Genomic DNA, 20,915 nt, shown 5'->3' on the forward strand with positions numbered 1-20,915 from the left:
GCAATAGAATGACACTCCTGCCCCCACGCCGTTGCCCCTGTGCCACGTGCAGACCTTCTCCAGGCACGTGGGTCTCTGGGCAGGGAGGTGGGGCAGGTTCCTGGTTTCCCCTGGCTAAAACGACTTTTCCCTTCTTTGTTCTTTTCCTCAGTCCATAGTGGCCTTTCTGAAGGATCCCAAAGGGCCCCCACTGTGGGAGGAAGATCCTGGAGCCAAAGATGTTGTCCACATTGACAGTGAAAAGGTAACTTATTCCCCACCAATTCTGGTGGACACTGGAAGCTTCCCCCAACCAGGGTCTCCCTAGGAGAAATGCCCAAAGAAATGAGAAATGGGACTTTTCAGACACCAGTTGTGCTTTCTCCAAGGGAGCTGGGCCACCAGGCCCCTAATATTTGTTCTCCTTCCCAGCTCCACAACGGGCCCCACAGGAGATCAGACTGGCTGCCTGAGACCTTCCATTCTTCACCATCTTATTTAATGTATTTCAGTGTGTTTAGACTTTTCTCATAGAAATATCCATTTAATGGCCTTTCCTTATTATGTAAGCCAGTCATTGCTGGGATTGTCTGTGTGTGTGTGTGTGTGTGTGTGTGTGTGTGTGTATGTGTGTGTGTGTGTTTAAAAGTGAGTTTTGTTTTTTTGTTTTCCTTAAAAATTATCTCAGAAGTTGGGTTGGATTTCCAGAGACTTGGGTCAGATCTCTACAATTCTAAGTCATGTAAATTTGAGCAAATTATTTACCCTCTTAAGCTTTAATTTCTGGATTTGGCTGGGCTAGGGAGTCAGGGGGTAGAACAGTGGTTCTGATTTATAGTCTCCGTACAACCTATCCCTCCTTTCTAAGCCTGCCCCACCCAACCTGAATGTACATCTTTATCCGTGTATTGTGACATGTGCATGCCTCATTTGTTTGGCTGTGTCTTCACCTAGGGACGGGCAAGAACGTCTTTGTTATATTCCAGATGGTCTGTGAGGCAAGCGGTGCTATTTTGTAGATGGAAGGAGAATGTCCTTTTTTTAATCTATGAAATACTGTTGACATATAGTGCTATATTAGTTTCAGATATATAACATAGCGATTCGGCACTTCTACATATTACCCAGTGCTCACCATGAGAAGTGTGGTTACCATCTGTCACCATACAAAGTTACTGCAGTATTATTGATGCTATTCCCTTATGTTGTACTTTTCATCCCTGTGACTTATTTATTTTATTTATTTATTTATTTATACCTCATTTAAAAAAAATTTTTGGAGGGGGCGCCTGGGTGGCTCAGTCAGTTAAGCATCCGAGTTTGGCTCAGGTCATGATCTCACGGTTCGTGGGTTCAAGCCCCGCATCGGGCTCTGTGCTGACAGTTAGCTCAGAGCCTGGAGCCTGCTTTGGATTCTGTGTCTCCCTCTCTCTCTGATCCTCCCCTGCTCACGCTGTCTCTCTCTCTCTCTCTCTCTCAAAAATAAAACATTAAAAAATTTTTTTTTAATTTAAAATTTAAATGTTTTATTTTTGAGAGAGAGAGAGAGAGAGAGACAATGCAAGCAAGGGAGGGGCAGAGAGAGTGAGACATGGAATCCAAAGCAGGCTCCAGGGTCTGAACTGTCAGGTCTAAGCTGTCAGCACAGAGCCTGATGCAGGGCTTGAACCCGCAGACTGCGAGATCATGAAAAAAAAAAGTTGGACGCTCAACCGACTGAGCCACCCAGGTGCCCCTAGACCTTTATACCTCTTAATCCCCTTTACCTGTTTCATCTATGCCCCCACCCTCTTCCCTCTGGCAACCACCAGTTTGTTTTCTGATTTTATCAGTCTGTTTCTGTTTGGTTGGTTTTGTTCATTTGTTTTGTTTCTTAGATTCCACATATAAGTGAAATCTTATGGTATTTGTCTTTCTCTGTGTGACTTATTTCACTTAGCATTACCTTCTAGATCCATCCATGTTGCTGCAGATGGTAAGAACTCACTTTTTTATGGCCGAGTAATATTCCACTGTGTGTGTGTGTGTGTGTGTGTGTGTGTGTGTGTGTGTGTGTGTGTATGCACACACCACATCTTTATTTATTTATCAGTCGATGAACACTTGGGTTGCTTCTATATCTATATCTTGGCTGTTGTAAATAATGCTGCAGTAAATATAGGGACATGTATATCTTTTCAAGTTAGTGTTTTCATTTTCTTTGGGTAAATACCCACTAGTGGGAATTACTGGATCATATGGAATTCCTACCCTCAATTTTTGGATGAACCTCAATACTCTTTGCATTGTGACCGCACCAATTTATATTTCCACCAAGAGTGCACAAGCATTCCTTTTTCTCTGCATCCTTGCCAACACTTGTGATTTGTTTCTGTGATAGGAGCTAGAGAATGTTTGTTATCTTGATAACATGATATGTACTTTTTATCTTCCTCTGCCTCCCCTCCCTTTTCATTTAAAATTATTGACCCTTAATGCTTATTAACCCAAAAGAAAAGGAGGCCATTTATGCTTTCTGGAGGAAGGATCATGTGTGATAATTATGGGCTGGACGATTTGAATCAAGGGGCTGGGCATCAACATTTCTCTGGGATAGAAGATGCCAGTATCATCAGAAGGTAAAAAGTATGTCGTGGGCAAGGGAAGAGGGGCAGATGTTAGGAGGTGGTAGCATTTGTGCCAGTAGTCATGTAAAAACAAGCAGCCTAAACTCACTGTTGCTCATGGGTAGATTTTGTGATAATGCGTATTTCTAGCCTTTTTGGACAGTGATTGCCTGCCGCCTCCTTCCCCTGAGATGATCGTGTCCTGAAACTTATAAGATCGTTCTGTAACTGGAAATATTAAGCAGAAAAAAATTTTTTCACACCTGTAGGCAATCCTCTTGTTATACTTGGTGCTATTTTCTCTTCTGTAGAAGTTTAGGTATAGCTGCCTTTCTCCAGGTAGAATTTCCACATAAAGCAACTAAAAGTTCCAAATTCAGGTTAATTGCCAAATGTATTTGTGAGCTCAGTATTCTGCACTGTTGAGGTAATTAAGTATCTTTGAATGTAATGTAATAGTTGTTACTACCCAAGGTATGAAATCGGATTGCTACAGGCTCAGAAAACCCTTTTCCTCTCAGATCTCCAGGTTTTTTTTCCTCCAGGGATTTCGGAAGATCATTTTCAAAGCATTTGCATTTTCTACCCATAGTCAGGGTCAAAGATCTTAGTAGCTAATTCTGTCTTACAGTAAGTAGAATTATGTAATTCTAGATATGTAAACAAGAGTGAACATTTTCGGAATTTATTATAAATGTTTTAAATCCCTACAAAACATTTGTAATTTTTTTATCTAGCTGAAAAATTATAAGTAATCCATATTCATTGTTGAAAATTTAGAAAATACAGCTGAAGTTTAAAAGAAAAAAGTTACTTTATCCCTTCCCATCGAGAGAGACCCACTCCTGGTATTTTCTGTAGCCTTCCAGGCTTTCAACATAATGCATACATAAATATTTTTACTCACAAAAGTGTCATTACATTTTATATGCTGCTTTCCAACTTGCTTTCCCCCCGCCACTTAATGTAACACGCATATCTTATTGTGACATTAAATATTCCTCTTCATCGTTTTTAATGGTGCAGTAGTATTCCATAGAGCCGATGGAGCCTCATCTATTTACCTACTGCCTTGTTGCTGCCAGAAAGCTACATTTTGCAATCTCCTTTTATTTTCCTTATTATTCAAAAGAGGAAAACCTCTAATTTTCTTCTATGGAAACTGGTTAGAGAAGCAAATTATTTTAATCAAAACATGCTCTGTCATTGCGTTTTTCTGCAGTCCTTGATAGATTTTCTTTTTCCGGAACATTGTTGACTTTCGTTGGAAGAAAGGTCTCTAACCCTGCTTTACACTGAAGTCTCTCCATTAGCGCTGTTGTGAAATGTAGAAATGTCTTTTTTTGCATTTATTGTGTTTATTTAACAAATAATTATGGTTGCATAATAATGTGACAGGCATGGTTCTGAGGGTTCTACAAATACAGATGGTCTGTTTGGCTTGTAACCTCGTGGGGGTAGGGGGCACGCCTCATCCGTGTGCTTCTGGGCACATGCTGGGCTCCTGGGCACATGGGCTACGACCGCAGGGCTGGGGAAAGGGATAGTGAGTGTGGGTTAGCCCTGTGTCACCTTACCCGCAGATCCCCATCTAGCCAAGTTGGGCCACCCGAAAACAACCACCCCCCCTACAATAAAACCACTCCATAAATCACATGAGGGGGCAGCCTTGTTGAGCCTCAGGGGACACAAATAGCTAACAGGTTTTTAATCGTTCAGGCGGAGCTTCAAGGAAAGTTAGTAGTTTGTCCTGACCACTTCATTGCACCAGGTGGCCTTGGGAAAGCCGTGTGTCCCCTCAGGGCCTCAGTTTCCTCGTGTAATATGCAGGGGTAGTACAGATTGTCCTGACAGGCTGAAACTCTGGCCGCATGCCCCAAACCCCAAGTCAGAGCGTGGGACGTCTGAAGTGCCGGCGCGCTCTTCCAGCCACGGTGGCGCCTCCCACCCCCAATGCGGGGTGGGGGGTGGGGGTGGGGCATGTCGCCTCCCTGTTGAGTTATTGTGTGTGACCTGCGATGTTCTCTCTTTGTGCCTCAGGACTTCAGACGGCTCCTGAAGAAGGAAGAAAAGCCCCTCCTGATGATGTTTTATGCCCCCTGTGAGTGACCTTTCTCCTTTGGGCCAGAGTTCATTGTTCAGCCTCTTGGAACAGGCAGCTGGGGGTTGGAAGGCGGGGGAATGGGAATTAGCCCCAGGCCTCTTAGAATGTGAAGTGCGTCCCTCACCCCACCTCTCCTTCTCTGCCTCTTTGCCGTTTCATCTGGCTCTTCCCCTCATGCTGCCCACATCAGGTTTTCTGTCGCTGGAATCAGCAGCTTTTTGCCCTCTTTGCCCAGAGCTCCACCTAGCAAGAGCACAGGTCTCCTCCCCAGGAATTCTGTTGCCACCAGCTGTGTGCCTGGTGGGGCCACATGCAGTGCAGCCATGCCCACTCGCTAGGTCCACTGCTGCTCACCAGCCAGAGCCTGTCCAGCCCCTGGGGTAGCCGTTCACCCAGCTCTGGCTCCTGCACACCTCTGCTGGTGCCACCTGGGAGGTGTGGGGGGATCAGGATCAGAGAGAAAAGGGCCTCATATTTTGGTTCATTCTCTCGATGAGGCATGAAGCCATGGGAACAGCAGAAAGATCATTGAGATGACAATGATCCAGGTTCTAATTCCAGCTATGCCAACACTGAGTTGGGTGACCTTGGTCAAATCCTTCTCCTTCAAATCCTTCACCTCCCTGCCCCTCAGTTTCCATTTCATTTTTTTTTTTTTAATTTTAAAAAAATGTTTATTTTTGAGAAGGAGAGAGAGAGTGAGGAGATGAGGGGCAGTGAGAGGGAGACACGGAATCTGAAGCAGGAGCAGGTTCCAGGCTCTGAGCTGTCAGCACAGAGCCCATCATGGGGCTCGAACTCAGGAGCTGTGAGATCATGACCTGAGCCAAAATCGAATGCTTAACCAACTGAGTCACGCAGGCATCCCCTGCCCCAGCCTCAGTTTCCATTTGTATAAGAGAAGGTGTTGGATCAGAGCAGTGGCTTTCAGACTTTTTGACTGTATTTCCTAGTATTAATGTAAAAATATTTTTCATTGCAACCTAGTGCTATAAGTATACATGTCACTTATGTATACTTATAGTAGATAAGTTGAATAAGTAAATAAGCTGAAACAACAGTTTTACAAAAACCATACTTACCCTTACTACTTGCTATCCACTCTGCCAGATGTAGTATGCATGATTTCTCTTTTCTATTTTATGTATGTGTGTATGTATGTGTGTAGGTATGTATGTATGTATGTTTATTTATATTTGAGAGAGAGACAGAGTGCAAGCTGGGGAGGGACAGAGAGAGGGGGAGACACAGAATCCGAAGCAGGCTCCAGGCTCTGAGCTATCAGCACAGAGCCCGATGTGGGGCCCAAACTCACAAGCTGTGAGATCATGACCTGAGCTGAAGTCGGATGCTTAACTGACTGAGCCACCCAGGCATCCCAGTCTATTTTGTTTTATTCAGAAGTTTTTGGTTTTTCCTACTATTTCATAACCTCTAATAACGGATCTGCAAACTATGGCCCATGGACTGTCCGTCTTATTTGGTAAATTAACTTTTGTTGGAACATAAACATGTTCCTTTGTTTACACATTGTGGCTGCTCTCAAAAGCTAAGCAGAGTTGAGTAGTTGACAGTATATTGTGCAAAGCCTCAAATATGCTGCCTGGGCCACCCTATAGTCTAACAGGTCCCAGCCCACAGATTGAAAAACCCTGGAATAGAGCCTGTATGAGGCCCCCAGAGCTATGGCTCTGTGATCTACCTATGCCCTTCAGAAAACCAAAGACTGGAGAGAGAGGGGCTCTGCGTGGTGGGATGTGCATGTGCCCTGGCCTGTCCCTGGCTTGGAGGAGTATCAGCGGCTATCATCCATCACCCTGCAGTGGCCCTCCTTCACACACCCCAGGTCCCGTTCCCCGCTGGTAACCACTGACCTGTTCTCTGTATCTATGAGTTTCTTTTTGTTTTGTTTTGTTTAGTTTTTAGATTCCACATGGAAGTAAAATGATATGGTTTTTGTCTTTCTCCTTCTGACTTATTTCACTTTGCATAATTCCCCTCAGTGTCCATCCATGTTGTTGCAGGTGGCAAGAGTTCATGCTTTTTTATGGCTGAGTAGTATTCTGGGGTGTGTGTGTGTGTGTGTGTGTGTGTGTGTGTACATCACAGCTCTTTATCCATTTATCTATTGATGGACATATAGGTTGTTTCCATATATTGGCTATTGTAAATAATCCTGCAATAAACATAGGAGTGCATATATCTTTTCAAATTAATGTTCTTATATTCTTCAGATGAATACCCAGTAGTCAAACAGCTGGGTCATATGGTAGTTCTATTCTTAATTTTTTGAGGAATCCCCATACTGTGTTTCACAGTGGCTGTACCAATTTACCTTCCTACCAACAGTGCACAAGGTTCCTTTTTCTCCACATCCTTGCCAATACTTGTTATTTCTTTTTGGTAAAAGCCATTCTGACAGGTGTGGCATGATATATCAGTGTGGTTTTGATTTGCATTTCCCTGATAATGAGTAATGTTGAGCATCTTTTCATGTGTCTGTTGGTATCTGTAGGTCTTCTTTGAAGAAATGTCTATTCAGATTCTCTACTCATTTTTTAATCGGGTTGTTTGGTTTGTTGTTGAGCTGTATGTATTCTTTATGTATTTTAGATATTAACCTCTTATCAGATATATGATCCGCACATATCTTCTCCCATTCAGTCGGTTGCTTTTTCATTTTGATGATAGCTTCTTTCACTGCGCAGAAGCTTTTTAGTTTGAAGTAGTCCCATTTGTCTATTTTTGCTTTGGTTTTTCTTGCCTTTGGAGTCTGAGCCACAAAAACATAGCTAAGACTGATGTTAAGGAGCTTATTGCCTACATTTTCTTCTAAGAATTTTATGGTTTCAGGTCTTATATTCAAGTCTCTGACCTATTTTGAGTTAATTTTTGCATATGGGATAAGATAGTGGTCTAGTTTCATACTTTTGCATGTGGCTGACCAGTTTTCTCAGTACTGTTTATTGAAGGGCCTGTTCTTTCTCTGTTGTATGTTCTTGACTTCTTTGTTATAAATTGATTAGCTATGTATATGTTTAATTCTGAGCTCTCAGTTCTTTTCCATTAATCTGGGTGTCTGGTTTTTGTTTTTTTTTTTTTGCCAGCACTATATTGTTTTGATTATTATAGCTTTGCAGTATAGTTTGAAATCAAGGAGCATGATACTTCCAGCTTTGTTCTTTCTCATGATTGCTTTGACTCTTTGGGATCTTTTGTGGTACATACAAATTAGAGAATTATTTGTTTTAATTCTGTGAAATATGCCATTGGAGTTTTGATAAGGATTGCTTTGAATCTGTAGTTTGCTTTGAGTAGTATGGACATTTTAATAATTTTAATTCTTCTAATTCATGAGTATGGAATATTTTTTCAGTTGTGTTATCTTCAGTTTCTCTTATCAGTGTCTTATAGTTTTCAGTATACAAATCTTTCACCTCCTTGGTTAAATTTATTCCTAGATATATTATTCTTTCTGATGTAATTTTAATGGGATTGTTTTCTTTATTGTTCTTTCTGCTAGTTTGTTATTAGTGTGTAGAAATGCCACAGGTTTCTGTATATTCATTTTGTATCCTGTGATTTTACTGAATTCATTTATTAGTTCTAACAGTTTTTTGGTGGAATTGTTAAGGTTTTCTATATATAGTATCATGTCATCTCCAAATAGTAATTGTTTTACTTCTTCCTTTCTTATTTGCATGCTTTTCATTTCTTTTTCTTTCTTAATTGATGTGGCTAGGAATACTGTGTTGAATAAAAGTGGCAGAAGTGGACATCCTTGTCTTATTCCTGATCTTAGAAGAAAAAAGCTTTTAGCTTTTTCCTGTTGACTATGATGTTAGGTGTGGGTTTGTCATATATGGCCTTTATTATGTTGAGATATGCCCTCTCTCTACCCACTTTGTTGAGAGTTTTTATCATAAATAGAGGTTGAATTTTATTGAGTTTTTATTCCGCATCTATTGAGATGATCTTACGATTTTTATCCTTCATTTTGCTGACGTGGTGTATAATGTTGATTGATGTGCAGGTATTGAACTATCCTTGCATCCCTCACTTGATTGTGTTAATGATCCTTTCAATGTCTTGTTGAATTTGGTTTGTTAATATTTTGTTGAGGATATTTGTAGCTATGTTCATCAAGGATGTTGACTTATAATTTTCTCTTTTTGTGGTATTCTTGTCTGGTTTTGGTATCAGGGTAACTGGCCTTATAAGATGTATTGGAAGTATTCCCTTCCTTTTCAATGTTTTGAAAGAGTTAGAGGAGAGTATATATTGAATCTTTGAATGTTTGGAAGAATTCATCAGTGAAGCCATCTGGTCCTGGACTTTTGTTTGTTGGCAGGTTTTTGATGACTGAGTCAATCTCCTTGCTAGTAATTGGTCTGTTCAGGTTTTCTGTTTCTTACTGATTTAGTCCTAGAAGATTGTATGTTTCTAGGAATTTGCATATTTCTTCTAAATTATCCAACTTTTTGGTGACTAATTGTCCATACTAATCTTTTATGATCCTTTATATTTCTGTGATATGAGTTGTAACTTCTCATTTCATTTCTGTTTACTCTTTTAAGCCTGGCTTGAATCCCCCTTCTTGAGAAGTTCTTTGAACAAAGCCCCCTCCCATTTCCACCTGAATGATCATACCTCCTTGGATAGCTGCCCTTTTATGAGGTTCTGGTGGTTCTGCCTGACTTAGGTAGGCCTGTAGTTTGTTCACCATGACAATAGCCTCTACCCAGCCCCTGTTGATTGCTGGGTGTCCCCCTAACCCAGCCTCCTCTCAGACACCTCGCTGGCCTTGGGGGTGTGCCTGCCTATAGAAAGGAGGCCCTGGTGTCCTACTTCTTGTTAGATTAGGCTTTGCTCAGAATAGTCACTTTGGTCAGAATGCACTTTAACCTTGGGTCATTATCTTCATTAATGTTCACTAGTTGGTTTCACCCTTTTTGTTTCTCCTTGGAGGGCTCTTATTAACTGCTCAGCTGTGAGTTGCTTCAGGAATTGTCCTGCCTACCCAGCCCCTTGAGGAGGGGGCCCCCGTTGGTTTATCTCAGAACCCTTCAGGATTCAGAGTATTGGTTAGATGAGATGAAAACCAAGTATATGTCTGTATATAGTTCATGACACAAGGCAGGATCATGGTATAGCCATGTGGGTTTCATTATAATGACACTAGTCCATCACTTACAAAGAGTGGTTCCCTAGCAGTTTGCACTAGAATGTGTGTGCCTTCTCCTCCTACCCCTTTCCCAGGCTGTCTGGGAGGGTGTCCTTCCTCCTCATCATAGCAGGCAGAGAGGCAAGCATAGTTATTACCTTTATATAATGGAGAGCTGGGATAGAAGTTAGGTCTGTTGTTGATGTCACAGAGCAATTAATAGTCGAGAAGGGAGGGAGAAAACTCAGAGATATTAAGTTTAAATTTGTGGAGGGGTCAGATTGGATGGCCTCCTGGGTCCCAGGTAACCCCAGGACTCTTGTTGTTTTTTTTATTGAAACAAACTTGTGCTTTTATTATATACTAGTCCACTCAAGCCTTCATGGCCTCATAATTCAGCTTATTCCTGGAAACACACCAGTTCCATAATTGGCAAGTCTTTTAGGACTCTGATCCTTTGATCATGTTTGGGGTGAATGAACCCAAAGGCAGTGGGAGGCTTTACTTGTGACAAGGAATCTGGGTCCCTAGGACCTACTGTTTATTCAGTAAATGTTGACAGAATTAATGAGAAAATGAAAGGGTGACTGCTGTAACTTTAGGGGTTTGAGAGTAACAATTAGTCTTCTCTCTTCCCGTGCCTCCCAGGTGAATCCGTTGAAAGATGGATTCAGATAGGGATCACAGTACCAGCTCTATTTTTGGTCAAGTTAAATTGGAAACTGGTTTGGCCTGTAGCTTCCTATTACTCTTCCGTCACCTCTTCACCTCACTAACTTCTTCTCCCAGAGCTGCTGGGCTCTACCCATGAGGGTCTGGGGGGACATGAGGGTAATGTTGCTGCAGGCTGCAGACAGGCACAGCTGAAAGAGAGACATTACCTTTGTGGGGACAGTTCATAAATTAAGCCCCTGACTGATGACTATGGCCCAGTGGGTGTCAGACTCCATGCCCCATCTCATCAAGCCACTGAGTAAAGAGTGGATGAACTCCAAGTGTACTCCCCCTCCCCACTTATTTTCCTTCCTGGGAGTGACATCCTCTGTTGCCTGTGGAGTATCGTTCCCCCCATCCCTGCCCCCGCAGACCTAGTAGGAGCAGACACTCAGGTCTTATACTGATGGTGCCTCCCCTGCTGAGTGTCCGGTTCTGTCCTCCCAAGTGTTGGCTCTGCCCCTCAGCAGGGCAGACGCTGTGTCCAGTCCACAGATGGGAAAACTGAGGCTCACACCACTTGCTCAGGCTTAACACAGGCAGCAGCCAGTCAAAAGGAGACCTGGGTCTCATACTTCCCAGAGCTGAGAGTCTTGTCTGCTGTGTGCGCCACCCCCCACCCTGTTGTCCCTACTGTGTGGCATCCACCGTGGAGCATGGGGGCCTGGCCAGGTTGGCCTTGTTGTACCTGTTTACCTCCTCTGCGAGTGCCCCACAGTAGGAAATGTCCCCCGACAAATGTCCTGTTCTTTTCTTCATGACACCTGTGGGGATGGGGCTGCGTGTGGCAGCTGCCGGAGAGAGGTACGTCTTGTCTTCTGCGGGCAGATGCCGTGGGCTGACCATGCAACCGCCCTCACTGTCCCGAGTCTCCCTGAGGCTGAGCCTGAATTAATGGCACAGACCCAAGCCCAGGCCGGCGTGTATACAGTGTGTGTCCCTCTGTCTGCCGGGCAGGAATGTCACAGAGGGACCATGGAGCTGGGGAGGTACCAGTGGAACCCTGGTCCTGCTCACGGTTCTCCAGCGTGTGTATCTGCCCCGTGGATGAGAGCACCCCTCCGATCTGTATTACTCTGCCCACAGTCTGCCAGGGTGTTAGCTAGACATGGGTTAGCACTTGTCCGCCTGCCGCTGCGTGGCCCTGCCCCCCGTCACATTGGGATGAGATCCAGCCTGACACGGAAGTCCAGTCAGCTTTGGTGTCTACAGTCTTCAGGTGCATCTCAAAGCCTTTTGCAGCAGAGTGGCTGTCAGAAAGAATAACAGCCTGACATGTCCGAATTCCTTGTGTCTGAAGAAACTGGTACACATGTCCTGTGGGGTCACTGCCGAAATGTGGCCTGCTCTGATTGATGCAGGGGCAGGGTGGGGGAGCAGAGGTTTTAAATCAAGGTCACTCTGAAGTAATAGTGGGTGTTTGGGGCCTGGCTGTGTCAGCCCTGTGTCCCCCAAGGCTTGGGGGGCCTTCATCCTCCCAGGAGAAGAGTGACCACAGAATCCCACAGAGGGTTGAGCCAGAGACATCACAGAATCATTGATGTCAGAGCTGGAGGGGGCCTGAGGTGATCTGCTCCAACACTCCACATTTGCCAGAAGGAGCTCTCGCCCAGAGAGAAGAGGTGACCAGTCTAGGGCCATGCAGCACCTCCAGAGAGGACAGGCACTCAGATGTGCCGACCCTGGCCTGGTGTGCTCCTCCCGCGAGGCCAGAGCCAGTATTTCACACTCAACCCATCTCCACTCACTGCCCACTTATTCTTGTTGATGTAAGAAAAGGGGCTTTGAAATCCCAAAAGTCATTGTTCCTGTGGTTGTACATTTTTCTTCCTAATGGCATCTGATTCAAGTTCATTTGTAGTCCCTGACTGTGCTTCCCTGTCACCTATTTGGATTCCCTGAATTCCTGTTGAACTCATTATCAGCCCTCAACTATTCCACGCTTTTGCCCTTCTCCAGCTATGTCACATTTGCTTAGTCAGCCCCACATTTATCGAGGGACTGCTGGGCTGTGTCCTGATCTACGCCATCAAGATTGTACGCTCTTTGGAGGGCGGGGCCTCCTGTTCCTTCCGTGTCCCCTGGGCCAGCGTGTCCCCAGGGCCAGCGGCAGTTCTGCCCTTCTGCAGGCTGGGTAAATGTTTGCTGGTAAATGTTAGCCTGAGGGGAGGGAAGCCAGGGCGCAAGGGCCGGGCACCCACTCTAACCAAGTTTGTTCCTCTCCTATCTGTGACCAGGGTGCAGCGTGTGCAAGAGGATAATGCCACATTTCCAGAAGGCCGCGACCCAGCTGCGAGGCCACATTGTGAGTGAGGCCCCCGGGCCTGGCAGGGCTGGCCGGGTCCCAGACTTCTCCCTCTCACCTGGAGAGGCAGTGGGAGGAAGGGGCCCAGGGTGCGGGGAGAGGGCAGCTCTGAAAATCTCGAGGAGTCACCCTCCCACTGCTGACCTGAGCCCTGGGCATGTGATTCACACCTGTTCTTGGTGGATGGTAAGAACTCCCGACAGTTGCTGGGACCAGGAGAGTTCAGTGCTTGTCCAAGTGAGGCCAGTGATGAAACAGCCAGGAAACAAGTGAGAAGCAAAGGTGGTATTGCTGGGCGGGCAGGGTCTGTGAACAGAACATCAGGGCCAGTCTCCAGATTGGGCCTAGGCTCCTGGTGCTGGGCAGCCCAGTGGCAGCAAAAGGGGCCTGGTGACTGGTGGTGGGCCCAGAGCACAAGCAGATTTACAAGGCAGTTTCCTGCCAGGTTTGCCATGGATCTGGTTCCTCTGGGGCCAGAGGAGCCATGGAAACGACAGCAAAAAGAGGCAGTCCAGGTGGGGCGCAGGAGACTGAGCTCGCAGGTACTCTCTGAAGGAGAGTGTGCAGTGTGTCGGGGCAGGAAGCAGACAGGAGGCAGGGTTGTCTCGGGGATGCCCATCTCTCAGGGACAGGAGGGGGAAAAGGAGCCCCTGAGGAAATGGGCCTCAGGAAAGAACAACAACCAGGATTGTGCAGCAAGGGCAGGGAAGACGGGACTCAGGGCCACACACTGATGGTCCAGGTCATCTCTGTGCAGCCTCCACCTGCCAGCCTCGTCTCTTCTGTGCTGTGTGTCTATCCAGTTTTGCATGTACCCTGAGCCACACAGATATTGAGGGTTTTTTGTTTTGTTTTTGTTGCTGGTGACAGAAAAATAGCTGTTGGCTCCTCTAGGGAGCATGGAAAAATCCATACACTCTTTATGAAAGGTGGTGGGGAGGAGGGCTGTCACCATTCGGGGCTGGTCAAAGTCCCACTAAGGGAGTTCTGAGGTCTTAAAACTGAATCATGAGGGGCGCCTTGGTGGCTCAGTTGGTTAAGCGTCCGACTTCGGCTCAGGTCACGATCACACAGTTTGTGAGTTCGAGCCCTGCATTGGGCTCTGTGCTGACAGCTCAGAGCCTGGAGCTTGCTTTGGATTTTGTGTCTCCCTCTCTCTCTCTGCCCCTCCTCTGCTCGTGCTCTGTCTCTCTCAGTCTCTCAGAAATAAGTAAATGTTAAAAAAATAAAAAAAAACTTAATCATATCTTTACAGATCAAATGAAGTTGGTGATTAATTCAGTCAATTTAAAAAGTTTACATGGCAGCACCTGGACATGGTGACAGCCCTGCTAGCCTAGCTGGCTACAAGACTGGGTTGCAAAGAACCAGTGCTTTCTCTTTTGACCTCATTCTGGGGCAGTACCAAGGTCCTGCTTGTTTCTCACTAATGAATTTTTAGCAACTCGCCTGGAGATGTTTGGCCTTGGGGCACGCATACATCACTCGGGGGAAGTTTCACTTTGCACTTTGGGGCCTCAATAGATAGCATATATCATGATTATTTTGCCTGGAGAAAAGACTTAATTACCCAGTGTTCTCCCTACCCATACTCGCATACCCTTAGAAAACTCCCAACTCAACTTCCTAACTCTGCGGTGCATTGGAAGTTAAATAGCTCCAGCCCCAGTCAGATCACAAATACCTGGCCAGCTCCACCAAAGCAGAGGAGGCCTTGGTGCTGGTCTTGTGCACCTTCTGGAAGATTCTCAGCCAATGGTGCATCTACCTGCCAAACTCAGTGTTCCAGTCCCTTCCATGCTCCCATAGTTTGTCCTTGCTGTGCATGGCCAGGTCTGCCATCTTTGCTTTCATTCCAGATCATTTTCTTCACTAATTGATACTTATTATAGTATGATTTTCTCATTGTAGTGTGAGCTTCCTGAGCGCTGGGGCACTGTTTGGTTCACATCTATTTCTTCACCACAGAGCACAGGGCCACGCTTGTGGTACCCCATACATACTGATAAGTGAATGAATGAACATGTGGCTTATCACTCCCAAGCATGTCTAATTTAGGCTCTGTATTTACATTAAAAATGTTCCTCTTTTTAAAGGAATTCAGAGCATTAGTTATGAAAGGACAGAAACAAAGCGAGAAGGATGCTTGTGAGTTGAGGGCTTGCCCTTTGCCCTGGGCTCATACTAGGCTCTTTCTCAAGATTATCCTTGAAGATTATTTGTTTTAAGGGTTACTTACTTCCAAAAAAGGAAACAACAACAACAGTGCCTGCTTTTCCTGCCTGCACCCAAGTGAAGACATGTACAAAATGACTGTCCCAGTTCCCTAGACAACGTTACAGAAAACTCAGTGGGATTGTCTGGGTACCTGGAGAGCTTGGCTGGTCAAGCCCAGCTTTGCCTGGGTATTAGTTCCCTTGGCCTAAGGCATCTGTGTTGTGTGAATGCATTCATTTCCTTCTGCACTGGGGAAGGAACATGCGTGGGGTACGTTTTGTCTTTCTTAGGAAAACACCTTTTGAAAGTTCTCACCCTTTCCCAGCTCCATAAATAGGGAAAGGTCCGGCCACATGGGCACCAACTGCTGTGGGAGGCCTCTGGAGGCCACGGCTCCTGGTACAGCCGCAGCTCCCCAGAGAGGAGGACACCAGAAGCGTGCTTCTTTTCCATCCTCCCACGCAGGGCAGAGATGTGCTTCGAGTCCCCAGAAATCAGAAGCCTACCTCCTCACCACTGCTGAGACTCAGCCGGACTGGCACCTCCAGTCTCCTTGTCGTCTCTGTCATCCGCGAGCCCTTTTTGGCTTGTCCATGTCTGTGGCAAGGGTCAGAAACCTCCCTTCTCTACAGATTTCTTGGGAGGTGTCCAAATTGATGATGTTAAGATGGGAGCCAGGCCAGATCAGGGGTGCTCAGCCTTTGCCATTTTCCAAACTCAGTTCTGCCTCTCTTTGCTGTCATTGATGTCTGGTGAATCATTGGTGTCTGTCCCATCTATTCTTGCTAATTGCCATCTTTGTCAGCAGCCGTTGCTGCTCCCTGTTTCAGAGCAGCCATCAGAGCGAACCTGTCCCCATCTGCCTCCTCTTCCCAGCTTTGCTAGTTACCAAGGTCCACACCGAGGCTTTTGTTAATCTTGGCCATGATGGGCCATCTAGGTGTAAACGCCATGACATGGGCTGGTCATGGTGACAGACTTGTGCAGACCAGACCCTGGACCTGGCTCTTAACTAACCAGCAAGGAGATCTTGGGCAAATAGCCTCGGAGTCTCTGTTTCCCTGTCTGTAAAATGGGATTATAATGCAAACCCTACCCACCTCACTAGGTTGCTGTGAAGAGCAAGTGCCTGGCATGTGGAAACAGTTCTGTGAGCTGCAGACACTTCATAGACACACATGATTGACCCCCTCTACTGCTCTGTACTTCCTGTTCCTCCCATTCACTAAATGAGGGTGCTCCCAAGATTCTTCTTTTCAGCCTCTTTTCTTATTAGCACAGTAGAGTAACGGCTTGACACTGCTTTTCTTGTTGTCTCTTCCTCAGTGATTTTATCTACGTCCATAGTTTCAACAAAATGTAGCTCCATGGGGCCTGAGTCCCTGAGCTCCAGTACCATGTATCAGATTCCCTGCTTGACATCTTGGTCTGGAGTTTTCTCCCTGTGTCTCAAATGCAGTGTCTAAAATAAAATTCAGTACCTTTCCATCTAGCAAACTGCCAGCTTTCTTTCATGACTCTTCCCAAGTACCCCAGGCTCCTCTGACAGCATGCCTTTTTCCTAGGGCGTCCTCACACATGTCTCTTCCTCATGCCCTCTGCCCTCTCCCTGCCTGCCATCCTGGGTCAGGCCCTGGTTAGCCCACACAGGGTGGTTGCCGAATACTGCTTACTTCTCTCCCTGACCCACGACTTGCCCCTTACAGCCTGACTTGTTTATATTTAAAGAGAGAAAGGAAAGGAAAAGAAGAGAAAAGAAAAGAAACGAATGCAGCTGGAAAACCCTCCATCACCTCTTCACTAAAGTCCTGGTTTCTTAGGCATTAACGGCTTTTCCAGAGTGAGCTCATGAACCTGTCCAGCCTTCTCTTCCTGCCCCCTTCTGTGTCCTACAGTCTAGTTAAACTAGCATATTCCTGTGTCTTGGGTTGCATCTTGTCTTGCCTTGCTTCCACATTTTCTTTCTGAAATGTCTGTGGAAGTCTTCCTCTCCCTCGAGCACCAGTACACGTGTTGTCTGCTCTGCTAGGCATCCAGGATTGTTCCTGTCAGGACATGGGCTGAACATGAGGCGGAGAGGGTCCCACTAACTGGACGGCACTGGCACGTGTGGCTCCGGGTCAGGCATTGTGGCCTTAACTTTTAGGCTGAGGCCACTTTTGCCTCATTTGGCTTTCCAGACTCCAAAGAGTATACATAGTTGTTCAAAAAATATTTATCTCATTAATAAATGCCTCCAAGTGGTACAAGAGTGCTCCAGAAACTCAGAGAGTTGAAAGCTCATCACAAGCAAAGGTGGCTTGGAAAGGCTGTCCGGGAAGGTGGGATTTGATTTGCCTTCAAGGATGAATAAGCTTTTGGTAGTGACTGAGAGACGGGAAGTGGGCATCCTAAGCAGAGGGATGAGAAGCATGTGCTCTGGAAATTTGGGTAGAGTTCAGAGCTGCTTCGTAGTATTGGTGAAAACAGCTAGCATATTCTGAAGTGCTGTAGATCCTTCACCTATACTATCTCATTCAGTCTTCACAGCAGTCACAAAAGGTGGCTGTTCATGAGGAAATAGGCACAGAGGCACCTGACTTATTCAAAGAAATGTGTCTACTAAGTGGGGAGTTAGGACTTGAACCCAGCATCCTGATGCCTGAGACTGGGCTCCTGGCCACTGTGGTATATTACCCATCTGCAAGGTGCCTTAGACAGCAAGCAGTCCAACTTCCTCCCTGTGCAGAAGTCTCAGGCTATTCAATTCCTGGGAGAATCAAAAACCTAGACTCTGGCAGGTATACAATTAAGGGTTTTGTAAGAAAGAAGAATTCAGAAATGAGATAGGGACAGTATGATCTTTGAGCGTGGAGTTAGATTCTAGCCCATATTTAGTGGAATTGAAAGGTTTTGTGCAGGGAAGTGATGTAATGAAAGAGGAGGATGTGGAAGATTAATCTCATGGTGGATGTGCACTGACACTAGGGAGATCAATTAGAATAAAAAAAAGAACTTTAAAGTAGGCAATTATTACTGGAACAGACTGCTGAATCAGTCTGGGAAATGAACAGAATGGCTTTTAGAGGGTTCCAGGGCTTCTAGTAAGTTCTATTTCAGGCCAATTCTCCCTGTATTCCTTGCAGCATCCCACAAATGATGGGGGATGGGGGTGTGTGGAAATCAGTGATTTAGTAAACATTTATTGTGTGTCTAAGGCATTGTGCTAGGTACATAAAACAATTTAATGTTTAATGTTTTTTACTTATTGAGAGAGTGCAAGCACACTTATATGTACACACAGAGGGAGAGGGAGAGAGAATCCCAAGCAGGCCCCATGCTCAGTGCAGAGCCCGACTCAGGGCTTGATCCCACAACCATGAGATCATGATCTGAGCTGAAATCAAGAGTTGGACACTCAACCAACTGAGTCACCCAGGTGCCCCAGAAAGACCTGTTTAGATGCCTCTTGGGGATGGTGCTGCCAGAGGCTTTCATCACCAGGAGGATTTGGTAGGAAATCAAGAACTTGATGATTACTGAACATCAGTTCTGTGCTGGTTCAGTTCTCTTAAGAGCCCTATGATATTCTCAACGCCCCACGTCTTCCACACAGGGAGCCTCAGTGAAGGTAAGTGGCTTGCTCAGAGTCCCACGATTCCTCAGTGGATGCAGTCTTCTGAATCAAGTTTGTTGTCCACTGAAGCTGTTATCCTTTTCCTCTTCCTATGTTTCCTTCTATGTTGTTCAGCAAAATGAGCTTCCCGGGTTTCTTCTCTCTGCTTCTATAACTGCTCCTGGGTTTTTGAAGTTCCTTTCCCCTCTCCTCCATGCTGCCCTGCTTTGTGGAACAGCCTTCCTATATCTGGCCACTCTATCTTCATTCTCTTGTAGGAACAGATTCAAAGTCCTCTTTCCAGGCACCTGATCCTGCCCTAGAAAAGACTGCTGCTTCAGGGAAGGAGTTTTAGAGGACTCTGCGTTGTTCTTAGTATTTAGCCCTGTTGTCAGTCACACAGCTACTAAAATTCTCCTTTCCCAGTTAGGGTTGTTGGATATGGGAACCCCTGAAGTCAGAACATTTTCAGACTTCGGAGATGGTGCAGTCAGGCTGTAGGTGATGGTTACAAACAGGAGGAGAGGGGTGGGGGATCTGGGAGTCTGGAGGGAGGAGAGTCCAGCATATGGACCGTCACAAGAGCCACACTCTTCCCTGGCCACATGCAAGCTGGGAGGTTCAAGAACACTGCACACAAAACCTGGGTGGACAGACTGAGGACAGGCCATGAGGACGTTGTGGGGAGGCTGAGCAGTGGTTGTAACTTAAGAGAGGAATGCAACTTTAGTTGACAGGGGCAGGGAGGAGGCATAAAATATATTTGGATGGCAGCGGCCCCACTCTAGGACCTGCTTGAACTTGGTGGCAAAGCCAAGTGCCTTCTTCAGCCCTCAGAACTTTGGTTTCACTCTGGGATAGCACCCCTGCAGGCAAGTAAAAGGAACGCCTGTACAGAGGGTAACACCTGGCCCGGACCCTGCGTCTTCCAGAGCTCTCAGCCCTCATTCCTGGCTGGGTTAGCTTGCCGTGCTCCCCCCACTGCCCAGGGCTGCACGTCAGTTTGTGAGGCTCTGTCCCCTTCATCTATTTCTGGTGGGATAGACGGATAGGCTGTGCATGGACAAGGCGGGGTGGGAGGGGGCGAGGATTGTCGTCTGTGGGGCAGTGGACCCATAGGCCTGTTCTCCCTTTGCTCCTAGGTGCTGGCTGGGATGAACGTCTACCCCTCAGAATTTGAAAACATCAAGGAGGAGTATAACGTGCGAGGCTACCCCACCATCTGCTATTTCGAGTAAGTCTGCTTCTCTTCGGACGCTCGCTTCCCCCTCCCCTGCCCCCCGCCCTGGGATGGCATTTGCACCCCTGGCTGAGCCCATGTTGTCTGTCCACATTTCACAGGAAAGGACGGTTTCTGTTCCAGTATGACAACTATGGGTCCACAGCAGAGGACATTGTGCAGTGGCTGAAAAAGTAAGTGGGGTGGTTGCCTCAGGTGTGCCTGGAGGGAGGGTGCCCTGGTCACAGGGCTGCGGCTGGACCTGGAGAAGAGAAGCAGGAAGGCAAAGGGCCCATTGTGCTGCCCGTGCAGTGGTTTCTGGGTTGCTTCTAGGGGGAGGATGGGGTCTTTGCAGGGTTAGGGTATGGGAGCCAGGAGGATTTGGTGTGACTGGCCACGGTGACAGTGTTTCAAACAGCGTTTTCCCCTTACTATCTGCCGGCCAAGGGTGTTTCTCGCCTCGGATGTCAGTTTTGAGAGAGCGACTGCAGGTCTCTCTGAAAATTGAATTGTCAACTGAACACTTATTTCAAACATAATTCTGTGTTAGGTGCTGTGAAGCACCTGGGAAATACTCTCGTACCTTCGATTTGCAGAGTGTTTGCCATTCATGTGCACTCCCCACAGACGCTGCTTCATGGCCACCTTGTGATTCCTGTTTGTAACGGGATAGATCCTTGTGACCCAGAGTACCCCTCACCTGGACCCCCACCATGCTAGGCGTGTGGCTTTGGCATGACCTTGACTGGTGTGTTGAAGGAGGAGTCTGTCCCCCCTCCCACCCCTTCCCGTCACAGGAGCAAGGGAGAGGCCACCTCTTCTGGCAGTGTCCTCGGGCCATCCCCAGCTGAACACTTAACCCTGCTTGCTCTGGCTCTACCTGTCATCGGTTTGGGGCTTACTAGTCACTGCCGGTGCATGGCAGTTTGTGCATAATTATTGGAATAATAATCAGCTAACATTTCTGGGGACTCTGCTTTGTGACTGACCCTGTTCTAAAGACTCTCTGTGG

At 46.3% G+C, this 20,915-nt stretch overlaps 1 protein-coding gene across 1 annotated transcript in view; it reads left to right on the forward strand.

Moving 5' to 3' along the window:
* Positions 1–20,915, forward strand: part of PDIA5 (protein disulfide isomerase family A member 5) — a 94,647-nt gene that overhangs the window by 39,013 nt on the left and 34,719 nt on the right. The window contains exons 7-11 of the mRNA XM_077767720.1: positions 152–244; positions 4,626–4,686; positions 12,805–12,872; positions 19,827–19,918; positions 20,026–20,097. Coding sequence (XP_077623846.1) covers positions 152–244; positions 4,626–4,686; positions 12,805–12,872; positions 19,827–19,918; positions 20,026–20,097 — 386 coding nt within the window. The remainder of the gene's footprint in view (positions 1–151; positions 245–4,625; positions 4,687–12,804; positions 12,873–19,826; positions 19,919–20,025; positions 20,098–20,915) is intronic.

Source organism: Crocuta crocuta, unplaced genomic scaffold, assembly GCF_008692635.1.
Source record: "Crocuta crocuta isolate KB4526 unplaced genomic scaffold, BGI_CrCroc_1.0 scaffold45, whole genome shotgun sequence".
In the NCBI taxonomy this organism is placed as follows: Eukaryota; Metazoa; Chordata; class Mammalia; order Carnivora; family Hyaenidae; genus Crocuta; species Crocuta crocuta.